The following is a 12,256-nucleotide window of genomic DNA, read 5'->3' as shown; positions in this document are numbered from 1 at the left end:
GGCACAAATAAATACAGCTGAGGAGCACAAGGAGTATTTACTTTTCCTTTTAAACATATATATGAAAGGGTTTGTTGCTGGGAAGGAGAATCAGGGGAAGAGCTAGTAAGCACAGTTTCAGGAGGCAGACTGCTCATCTCTTGACTACAAATAATGTACTTTACTGGCTTTATGAGGCCATTTGTCAGTATAAATGTGACTGTCCCAGAAAAACCAGCAAGTGTACTTATGAAGCTGGGAAACCCAAGGCTCTTCTTTCTGCCTTTCTGATAATCTAGAACAGATGATCAATGCCATTTTGTATGAACTAGTTGTCAGTTTACCAGAGAAACCACAGAGGGGAAAACCTTGATGTGTTAAACCAGAGTGAACTCAGCCAAAGTAATAGCCCCATTAATCACACAGTGTGTGAAATGCAGTTTTTATAATTGCCATTGAAAAGTCATAGAGCTCCTTTCAAGTGGTTCTCTCTGGACATAAATAAAAGCCCTCAAGATGGCAAATAAGGAAAAGCTTCCTCACAGCCAGAACAATCCTTTGAGGGGGTTGGGTGTTTGACTGATACACAAGCTACAGCTTAATTTATTTAGCTTGCTTGATTTTAATGCTAATCTCACAATATCCCTCTGTTGAAAAAGGTTTTGTGCTATGAAGAGGCAGTGAAAAAAACCTGAGTGTATTACTTGGGCAAAAAATTCTGCAGGCAAGATCTTAAATCTTTCAGATAGCTTTCATTCTTTTTCCACTTGAAATTAAAATGTAAAGAGGGGGAAAGGGTTGATTGTGACACATACAAAAGAACACAAAGCTGAAACCTAACCAGCTCCTCCTCCTGCTCATCTCAAGCAAAATGCTCTCTTGCAATACTACCATTTTCCTGAGGTTTTTTTCAGTATACAAAATGAAGAAATGCAAATGACAGCCATAACATGGGTAAAAATGAAGTACATTGTAATAAAGACTTGCAGTTATAATGCAGTATAGTTTCTTGCTATTTGGTACAAGCTGGGAAAGACAATGTGCAGTTAAAATCCTATTTTAACTTGCATCTTATCCCTTTCACTCTGCAGTCCCTCCATCAACTCCAAGAGCTACTTAGGTTGGACAGAGCACTGGATCCTGAGCTCAGGCCACAACCCCAGCCCTGGGTAAATGGGATGTCTAAGCCACAAGAAAATGGCTAAACAGAAAATTCTGTGCCTGAGAAATACCAAGCTAGCAGAACAGGCCCCTGGATGCATTAAAAGCCTCAGAAAATTAGGGATAATAAGGGCGAGGGCAGGCAAATTCTGAGGTAGATCCAACTTTTGCTGGGGCTCTCCAGAAGTCCCAGGAAGCACAAGAGTGGCATTTTGCACATACTTGACCCTTCACACTCGCTGCTATGGTAAGGAAAGAGTTGTCAGATTCCATGCAACAAGACCAACGCATGCACCAAGAGTCTTGTGACCCAACCATCAGACTGACAGTCCAGTTAAACAGCTGTCGCCCAGAAGCTTCTATGACCACCGGTGACAGTTGGAACCATACCGTGAAACAGTGAGAGCAAGAGAATAAGGGAGGCAGAATTCTTGGGCATAACACTGATTCATTACTACACCTGAGGCATACTAGACATACCTCGTCTGGTTTAGAGCAAAGGGAGCCAGCTGAGGCACTACTTGGTCTACTAGCAATTGCTACATCTCCTTGGTGCACTGCCCGGCACTATTGCATCACAACCGATGCGTTGCAGTCTAGACGAGGGGCCTGTGGAGCGGGTGGGGAACTGGCTGACAGGCCACACCCAGAGGGTGGTGGTAAATAAAGGCTTTTCCAAACGTTTTTTAAGCTTTAAAACTTTCTCACGCTTTCAAAGCTCTTTACTAGCACTCTTGGGCCCCAGGCCTTGGGAAGGAAAACACAGGTTGATGCAGAGGCAGACCCACTGCCAGTGAAGGAAGAGTAGGTATGTGAACTGCTATCCGAGCTTGATCCCTACAAATCAATGGGCACAGACATTATACTCACCCAAGAGTGTTCAAGAGAGATGGCTGACATTGTTGTGAGACTGCTCTCCATAACCTTTTAGAAGTCAGGGAGATCTGCGGACTTTGCAGACCAGAAGAAAACTAATGTCACCCTTGTTACAAGAAGGGCTTAAAGAAGGATCCAAGGAATTATATGTCTATTAGCCTTACTTCAGTCCCTTAGAAAGTTATGGAATGAATCCTCCTGTGAGCTATCACAAGTCCAATGAAGTCAAATGATTGGGAAAAGCTAGCACAGATTCACCATGGGCAAATAGTGCCTGACAAACCTGATCCCCTTCTACAACAAAGTAACCTAGCAACCTGGGGCAAAGGATGGACGTTGTCTACCTGGATTTCTCCATGGCTTTTGGTACAGTTTCCCACTGCCATCTCCTAGAGAAACCGATGCATTATGGTCTAGACAAGTGGTCTGCATGGTGGGTGGGGAACTAGCTGACAGGTTGCACCCAGAAAGTGGAGGTATATAGATAATTTTCAAACTGTCAACCTGTCAAAAGTGGGGTTGCCCAGGGATCAATACTGGGCCAAATACTGTTTAATATCTTCATATGTGATCTCAATTATGGGATCAAGTTTACCCATGTTCGTTGATAATACCAAACTGAGTGGGGAAATTGACATTTTGGAAGGGAGAGACACCCAGCAGGAAGAACTAGACAGGCTGGAAGTGTGGGCTAACAAGAACCTGATGAAGTTGAAAAAGGACACGTGTAAGGTAACCTGGGAAAACACAATCCAGAAGTGCAGCACAGACCGAGATCTGCCTGGCTGGAGAGCAGCTCTGTTGAAAGAAACTTGGGGGTCATGGTGTCCAACAACCTCAACATGAGTAAACAGTGTGCTACTGCAGCAAAGAAAGCCAACAGGATTCTGGGTTGCATCAACAAGGGCAACAGCAGCAGAATTAAAGAAACCATTATCCCACTCTACTCAGCATTTGTCAGCCCACACCTGGAAGACTGTCTTCAGATTTGGTACCTGCTACACAAAAAAGATATGGATGAGATGGAGAGGGTCCAGAGAAGGGCCACAAAGATGATCAAAGGACTGGGAAGCCTGTCATATGTGAAGAAGCTGAGAGAATTCTATTTGTGTAGCCTCAAGAACAGAAGGCTTAGGGGAGACCTTATCATCATGTCCCAGCAGTTAAAGGGTGGTTACAAAGAAGATGGAGACACCCTTTTTACAGGGAGTCACATGGTACAAGTCACTCCTGGGGAGATTCCTAATGAAAGAGGAAACATTTTCATAATGAGATCAATCAACCATTGGAATAATCTCTCCAGTGAAGTGGGATTCCCCAGCATTGGACACTTTGAGATTCAGCTGGACAGGGTGCTGGGCCATCTTGTCTAGAAAATGCTTTTTCCAAGGAAGGTTGGACCAGATTCTTGAGGCTCCCTCCAACCTGGTATTCAATGGTCCCACGAAGCTCCATAAACGCCTTTTTCCAAAACAGTTGCTTAAATTACTTAAATAGAGTGCATTTAAATTCTGTGCAATCACTCAGTTACAGTGAGTGCATTTAGATTCTGTGCAATCACTCAGTTACATTCATATCTCACATTACACTAAAGGTCCATGAATATTTAGAGTGTCTGATTTGGACACTTGAGAGCAGTGCTTGTACTTGTAATCTAGGGACACAGCTGATCATGCAGGTTTGCACGTTTTGAAACCAACTAACAAGCAGGTCAGTAGGTTTCCTCTTCACACTTAAGTATGCAAAAGGAGCTGAATCGAACTCTCATTTCTTGTGTCAAGATATCTCCTCTTAGGCATCAGTCAAACAGATTTAAAGGCAACTTCAAATGCAAAGGATCTCTTACAAGGATAAGAGAATTAGTCAAAACTTCTAAGGCACTTGATGATCTCTGGAGGTCTATGTGCTTCATTTCAACAACACTGAATTTCTAGGTGTGCTGGGTTATACCCATCCTTGATGGGGGGCTGACAGAATCCAGCCCCCAGGTGGACAAAAGAAACTTGATCCGGGTGGGCAGTGAGAGACTTGGTTTTCCCTCTCCCAGCAGGAAGGGGCCCTTGGGTCAAAGGTGATCTGTTCCACTCTCCCTTCCTGTCCAACAAGCCTATAAAAAGGGCGAGCATCTTTTACTTCTCTCTCTTTCCTTGCCTCATCTGCTTGAGAGAGAGACCATCTGCTGCTGCTTCCTGCACCAACCACATGGTTGAGGCCTACTTTTCCAAGCTGCATCCATGCTTTCTGAAGAACTGAATCCACTTACATCCAGGAAATACAAGGCCATCCAGGCTTGGTTTTGCATATTTCTCCATTTATCCTTATCCCTTTGTGAACCCCCCCGTTATTGATATATATATATATATATATATTTAAAAATTTACCTCCTTTACTTCCAAACTGATTCCAGACTATTTCTTTCATGAATTTACCTCTCCTTTCCACCACCTTATTTTTTGTTTTACCTTACCAGGAAAAGAGGAGGGGGAAGGAATCTCAATCTGTTACCATTTGAGCTTTTAATCATAGAATCATCATAGAATCAATAAGGTTGGAAAAGACCTCAGATATCATCAAGTCTAACCTGTCACTCAACACCTCATGACTAACTAAACCATGGCTTCAAGTGCCATGCCCAATCCCCACTTGAACACCTCCAGGGACGGTGACTCCACCACCTCCCTGGGCAGCACATTCCAATGGCCAACAACTCTTTCTGTGAAGAACTTTCTCCTCACCTCAAGCCTACACTTCCCCTGGCACAGATTGAGACTGTGTCCTCTTGTTCTGGTGCTGGTTCCTTGGGAGAAGAGACCAACCCCCACCTGTCTCCAACCTCCTTTCCGGTAGAGAGCAATAAGGTCTCCCCTGAGCCTCCTCTTCTCCAGGCTAGATGTGTGTTTATTCACACATCTAACAGTACTAAAAGAATTTATTCTCGAAGAAAAGAAAGAAGCTAAGAAAAGCATTCTCCATTCAATTAAAATTTTTATCCTAAAACTTAGAAAACGTGCAAGAAGCCATTTGCTCATTAAAAATGACTACAAGAAGACTCATTAAAACTGGTGCAAAGACTTACATTAATTCCCAGCTGCTGCAGGGCCATCAGAATTACATCATTTGCTGTATCAACATTGGTTACACTTAGGGTTTTTGACTGTGAAAAGAACAAAAAAGAAAAAAAGAGAAAGGGAAATGGGCATTAAAACTCTGTGTTGGCAAAGAGTATCTCCAGTTTAATTAAGCATAATTAATTGCTGGAAATTTTGAGAGTTAAAATTTTACTTGATAAGTTGTATTATATAGATAAAGATCCAGCTGTCTGAGACCAAGGGTTTGATCACACACTTTCTGCATTGGCTCCCTGCTTCCCCACCAGTTCCATCAGAAGGGAGAGTGCCATGATTCCTGGAGACAAGCCCTCCACATTACAATGTGCAAAAAAGGAACAGCCACTAATTGCACTTTAGACACTAGAGAAGGGAAATGTAATACTTTGATTAATTTAAAAGCATGCAAGTTTCCTTAAAAATAAGAAAAGAAAAAAGAAACATTCCAGTGAGGTTTTTTAGTGGGTTAATTGGTTGTCATATCAACTGTTAACAATTTCTGCCCTTTTATACTGAAAACATCCCTGGTCAGAAAACAATACATCATATATTATGTTCATCTCTATATCCTTTGCCACATTCTATATAGATTTCTCAAAGCTACATTTAACTTAGTGCCAGAAGCACTTATTCTTGGTAATCTTTCATCCAATTGAAAGGCTCTCTCTCCAGCATCTTCCAGAATCTCCTGATCAGCAGTATGGAAAAGCATGGATCAGCAGAAACACCACTTTCTAAATAGCTATAGCAACCACCATCGAATGCCGTGTTGGTGGAAGTGCCATTTTCCATGAGCAATCTTTCCAGAGTGAGATTTCAGCACCTGCTGCCTGGCACCAGTATTACTCCTGTACAGCTGGGCTCTGTAATTCAGCACCACAGGTTGCACTTCTGCAGGACTACACATTTCAAACACACCAGGATTAATGGCTCCATCCTCAGCCCTGCCAGAATGTGGCAGCACCTGCTGCCATCACCTTGCAGAGGCAAAATCAAGTGGAGACATTGTGACCAGAGTGGTTTTTCCTTGAATCATCACAGCCACACTGGCCTCTCTTCCAAGCTGACAGGCAGATCCCACATGTCAAGTAAAAGTTTATAAGCCATCTTTAGAGATGTGCTATTTTGGCTTGCCTAACAAGACCACATAGCTCTTGGACTGCATCAAGTTCATGGCCAGCCTAAAGCTCTGGCAGAACAAATGCATGCACACTGCAACAAACTGTCCAATAACCCAAAGAAGGTGGCAGAGCCAGCATGTAAATGTTCACTGCCAGTCCCAAACCAGTTTACTATGCCCTGCTACCCTGTAGCATATCAATTTTATGCTGGCCCTAGGATGTTCCAGTGAAACAGCCTCCTGATATTCTGCATTTAGAAGAGATCTGGGCTGTACATTTGTGCAAGTCCCTGATGGTAATAAGCTGCCATGGTAATCAAAGGAAAGTAGTGAGAATACTGTATAACTTGCTTCAGGATGCTCATACCATAAAAAATTTAACATTAGCCTGAAGCAATGACATCTGGCTCTCAGGAGTAGGTCAGCACATTTGCATAAGTTTTGCTCTCAGCTAGAATATAATAAAATCGCTTGTGCCTTGTGTTCAGCCTTCCCTACCCTCCAAAAATGAAATAATTCTTGGGCATCTCCAGCTGCTGTAGCACCAGGACCACACTGTCAGGAGAACTATTTGCATCACAAAGTTCCCAACTGTTCCTCCTCTGGTTTAGAACTGATAATAGCTAGACTACAGTGTGCAGTTTCTAGGACTGCCAGGATTAGGAAACTGTATTTGGCACATGAGCTAACTCTATCTAAGGAGAAAAGACATTTAAAAACCCCTGAAACCCCCTGGTACAAGAGGGCAACACCTGAATGCATGTACGATCTGTGAACACCTGAATATGCCTTGATCTGTAGTTCTGCATTTGAACAACCACAGTCGTTGTTACTGTTTATTAACACTTGTCTTAGCAACCCAGCAATTCTAACTATTATTCTAATAATTCTACCAATTCTAACTATTATTCTAACTTTCTGAAGAAAAAGGGAGACTTCTTTATGCTTGAGTCTATGCAAACACAGAATTCCAAGTGGCAAAGACCTCCAGTGAAGTCTAAATTCTGTGGAAAATTGCCCCTGTCCTTGCAAGTGCTCTTTAGGCTTCTGTCCATGAAATGCGGATCTTCCAAGCACAGCTGAAAAGACGAATGTGTAAGAAGCAAAGGAAGAATGGATGGTTTATCACTGACTGTTAGGGCATCCCTAGGGAGCTGGCCACATTCAAGAATTTAGTGCAAATGGTTTAAAAATAACTGAGTAAAAGAGGTGCAAATCACTCTGTGGATGACCTTTCTTTACCAATTTACCTTTGGCCTATAAATTTGCCAGCATCAGTTAGCTGAGGAAAAACATGCTTAAGGCAATTTCAGGGTGTTCATACACACAGCTTTGCTACTTGCAGTCGTTGTAAACAATAAAACCCATTGTGACTTTGCAGAATTGAATCAGGGCAGCTGTGGGTTTAGATCAGTTTTGCAAGCCCAGAAAGGATACATTGTACTGGCATTTCTGAAGATGCTTATGCATAAGTTCCGCTAGAGGTGTTTCTGGAGACCTCACACTGTACAGTCTTTAGTGTGTGTGCCAGAGCCAGTATTTCTTACCCAGGACACTCTCTTTAAAACGGAACTCATGTTAAACACGGGAAATAAACACTTCAGAGCTGCATATGCCAAGTCTTAAAGGGGCTGGATCCTGAAGGAGCTTACAAACCAAAGGAACCCTCCCAATATCCACTGGGTTTCCAGGTGATATGGGTTTAGACCCCTGTTTAGCCGAAGAGCACTTACATATGCACAAGTTCCCACGTCCTTTGCGATTATCTTCAGAGGAATGCTTTTTGGGTAGTCTTTTTCTTTCTCTTCTCTTATTCGACTAACATAACAAGTACAAAACAAGTACATTTTTAATATTGTAAACATAAATGGCAAGGCAGAGATTTAAACAGCAATCAAGCAACTATATAAGCAGCAGTTTGCAGATGTACTGCAGTAGAAAGATCTCTGATGACAGCAAAGCGTTCAGCATTATGAGGAGGGGATGCTGGCTGTGCCCCCCGGTAATGCCCTGTTGTGTTAAAAGCTCACTGTAGAAATCAGAGTGAGCAGCAGAGAAAATGCAGTTTTTAAAATAAAGCTAAACCTACCCCTTATTGTGGTGCCTCAGTCTGCACTACAGGCAGACTGCTATAGCTGGGGATGTAACTGGATGTTACTGGATGGATGTAACCGGAAAGAATTACACCCCATTGTACAAACCAGTTCAAAGGACTGGGCAGGAGAAGAGTGAGCTAGAAATCATCCCCAGCAAGGAAGATTTAAACAACCCCAGGAACTCTGAGGAATTTGATTAAGACACAAATTTCTACCACTAGAATTAGGTGACCAGAAAACAAACCCACTACTAATAGTTTTCTGTCCAAACACAGACCGAAATAAACCAGCTCTATTTACACAAGCTCTCTCACCAGACTCTTCAGCTTGGGGTACGTTTTGAAGGACAAAAATACAGCCAGACATGTGCAGCAGACAGATTAGAACAGAGGTTCATATGCTGGGCTTGCTTAGATGCCATCACCATGGCAAGAGCTGCACACTCAACGAGAGTGATGGTGACAGAGGCTCCTACAGCTGCATAGGGAAGGGACCATATGCGACAGGAATTGCTCCAGCTTTGTGCTGAGCCAAGTTCAGGCACAAGGAAGTGTTTCCTTCCTTGAATAGTGATCACTGCATGAAAGGCACATACAGTGACATATGTTCTGCAGGGAGAAGATACGAGATGGACTTTTTTTCTTCATACCACTGTCAAAGAGCTTATCTATCATGATGACATAAGCACCACAGCTTGGGAATTACTGATCTACATGACTGGGAATCTTTTCATGGTCTTCAGAGACTGTATAGTAAAGTACCTTTGCAAAAAGGACAGCCATGTTTCCTTTTGTTCTGCAGACCTGCAAGAATTACAGCAAAACAGAGACAAATCAGCTGTCATTCTAACACCAAAACAGCTCTTGTACAAATCATGGTAGAATTAATTGCTTCTTAGTTGCAATTTCCATTAATACCTACCAAAACCAAAAGGTTTTTTCTAGATTTGAAAAAAGCCACCTATTTCCCTCCAAAATCCACTGAAAAGCCTGCCACTGAGGTCAAAAGTCCCAGTTGCTAGCTTTTGTCACAGAAGTTAAAGCGTTACCACTGGATGAGCTCTACCAGTGAGCTTTGCAGTAGGAAATTGGTTGAATTCTTGGACAAATGTTCAAATAGAAAAGGAGGTCACTTTACAGTACAAACTTAATTCAAAGGTTTAAAGGTATTTTTTTCAGGTATATAGACTTCCTTCCACTTTCACTGTTCTTATTCAGTACTTGGTTTATAACCACATCACAACAGACACATAAGACAATGAAAACTGGTCTCATTGTTCTTGGTAGGGGTTAACTTTGAACATTTTAAGGCTTATCTCATTTATCTTCATCTCATTTAGAAGCTTTCCAGGATACAAAACTGCCCAGTTAAATGCAGCTAGTAACAGGAGAGTGCAAGGAATCTAATCTAGGTTTGCTTCAGCTTTCTTTTCATTTAAATCCTGCCCCAGATGGAGTAATTGCTATTCCCACTGTTGCTCCTGCAATTCAAATTCTTCAAATTTTAAGAGCAGGCATTTAAGGAACAAGAGATCTACTGAATGATGATGTGAAGAGATGCATGATTCTACTTTGGGTGCTTCGATTCTGTCAGCTCTACCCCTACAGACTTGATGCATGGTGTTTTATATTTTTCTGTGCAGCTAATTTTTCTGTGCAGGCATAATTTAACTTCTACAAAATCTTGGATTTTGTTTTGATTCAAGTTACTGCTTTCTTACCCAGCTCCTTTCTGATAGCTATAAAGGATCACGTACTGTCTCTACATCAAAGATCATGTTTCTTTGCAACAGTCCAACTGAAAATCAATAGAAAATTTCAGCTTTGTTTTGGGACTATTAAGTGGAAAAAAGACATAAACAGCACAACCAGCTCAATAGAGAGTAGTTTGTGCACAGCATTCTCTTTGGATACGGCCAATGAGACATACAAATTATGCATCAGCTTTTGCTCCCTGTTGGTAAAGAGGAACATGCATTTTCCAAGACCCAGACAATTTACGGTGGCTAAGCAGCTGGGATTTCAGGGGGACGGTGCCCTCCCTTATTCAAAGTGATGGCAGAGCCCTCCTGCTGAGACTAAAATTAGCCTAATCACTGAAATTACCTCTACAGCCTGTGTATCCTACAGTCAATGTTGCAAAGACAGACCAAAAATCTTTATTAAAATTCAGAGATTCTGGTTTAAGAGGAACTTTGGACATTTTCTCTGGCATAATTACAGTAAAAAGAGAACTAGGACAGGGTCAGTATTCCACTGTATGTTTCCTGCTACTTCCAATGCAAGATCTTTTGTCTAGAAGCATCCTATGAAAATCTCTTTGATCCTTTCATTAGCTTGACTATTTACTATTTGTTGTTCATCCTATTAATTAGCCAAGCCGTTTCTCAAGTTATACCAAAGAAAAAGGAAAAAGAAAAGGAAAAAGATAAGCAAAAAAAAAGGAGAAGGAGAAGGAGAAGGAGAAGGAGAAGGAGAAGGAGAAGGAGAAGGAGAAGGAGAAGGAGAAGGAGAAGGAGAAGGAGAAGGAGAAGGAGAAGGAGAAGGAGAAGGAGAAGGAGAAGGAGAAGGAGAAGGAGAAGGAGAAGGAGAAGGAGAAGGAGAAGGAGAAGGAGAAGGAGAAGGAGAAGGAGAAGGAGAAGGAGAAGGAGAAGGAGAAGGAGAAGGAGAAAGAAGGAGAAGGGAAAGGGAAAGGGAAAGGGAAAGGGAAAGGGAAAGGGAAAGGGAAAAATAAAAGGAAAAGCATAAGGGAAAAGCATAAAGGAAAAGGGAAAAGGAAAAAGGAAAAGGAAAAAGCAAAAGGGAAAAATAAAAGGAAAAGCATAAGGGAAAAGAATAAAGGAAAAGCATAAAGGAAAAGGAAAAAGGAAAAGGAAAAAGAAGAAAGGAAAAGGAAAAAGGTAAAAGGAAAAGGAAAAAGAAAAAGGAAAAGGAAAAAGGAAAAATAAAAAGGAAAAAGGAAAGGAAAAAGGAAAAAGAAAGTTTAAACTAGACTGCTGCAGCACTGGCAGTGCTTTGCCAAACCACATATTTTCTCTAATGTTTAAGTGATAAGTGAGTGTCACTGCCATATTTGCAGAGAGGCAGAAGATGGGGCATGGAGGGTAAGTGACCTGCTCACAGCAGTAGGAGAAACTGTTTTAAAACCCAGTGCATTCCTGCTTCCTGTGTTCACTGGTGCCACAATGAACCCTTCATAGTATCATTTCCTGTCAGCCTAAAACATTTAAGTAACTTGAGAAGTAAAACATATCTCAATTCTTACCTGAAGTTTGCCACACAGTTTGTGGTAGGCCAGCCCAAAACAAAGGATCTCTCTGGGTCTGTGCTGCCTTCACAGACTTCTTCTGTGCAAAATGCTGTCCACATCTCACAGAGACGTGCTTGGCACTTCAGTTTGAAATGAGAGTGCGACCTGCTGGCAGAAATTCAGAGGTATGTCACTCTCACGAAAACACAGCAAGGCAGGTTAAACAACTCATTTTCTTCAGTCACTTGCATTGGAGCTGATGGAAGAAGCATTTCTGCCTTAACTAAGGAAAACAATTATTTATTTGGGTTGCATATAACACTATATCAATTTCTCATCTAAATGGGCTCAACATGAGTTGTTTGTAGCACCCCTAGACATACCCCTTCTTGGGAGAAAACTGCCCATGTCGAGAGCTCCCTTCAAGTTTCACTATGAGACAAAAATTGCCAGTTTTGTTGGACTTTCCTTTCAGTGACTTTAATGGTACTGGTGAGTTTACAGTGTATTTGGATTGCTTAGCTCCAGGGTCAACACTTTTAGTGAGTATAAGTAGTGACAACCAGTACCAGCAAAGTTAGTCCAGCTCTACAGCTACGCAACAGCCACTCAATTCAAGGCAGGTTTGCACAAGAGGTGTGTCAGTTCACCACTGCTTTGCAAATGTG

General features: G+C 41.9%; 1 protein-coding gene across 2 annotated transcripts in view; it reads right to left on the bottom strand.

Moving 5' to 3' along the window:
• ARHGAP20 (Rho GTPase activating protein 20) overlaps window positions 1-12,256 on the bottom strand; it is a 76,021-nt gene that overhangs the window by 24,391 nt on the left and 39,374 nt on the right. The window contains exons 4-7 of one of the 2 annotated variants that reach the window (XM_068144503.1): window positions 11,604-11,756; window positions 9,101-9,142; window positions 7,977-8,061; window positions 5,093-5,170 (exon numbers count right to left, since the gene is read on the bottom strand). In XM_068144503.1, the coding sequence (XP_068000604.1) occupies window positions 5,093-5,170; window positions 7,977-8,061; window positions 9,101-9,142; window positions 11,604-11,756 (358 nt within the window). The remainder of the gene's footprint in view (window positions 1-5,092; window positions 5,171-7,976; window positions 8,062-9,100; window positions 9,143-11,603; window positions 11,757-12,256) is intronic. The other variant, XM_068144513.1, reaches the window with a different exon arrangement.

The sequence above is a fragment of the Melanerpes formicivorus genome, unplaced genomic scaffold (genome assembly GCF_026170545.1).
Source record: "Melanerpes formicivorus ecotype bairdi unplaced genomic scaffold, bMelFor1.0.p_v2 SCAF_1, whole genome shotgun sequence".
Taxonomy (NCBI): Eukaryota; Metazoa; Chordata; class Aves; order Piciformes; family Picidae; genus Melanerpes; species Melanerpes formicivorus.
Note: the sequence above shows the minus strand (reverse complement) of the source record. Positions and strands in the feature narration are given on the sequence as shown.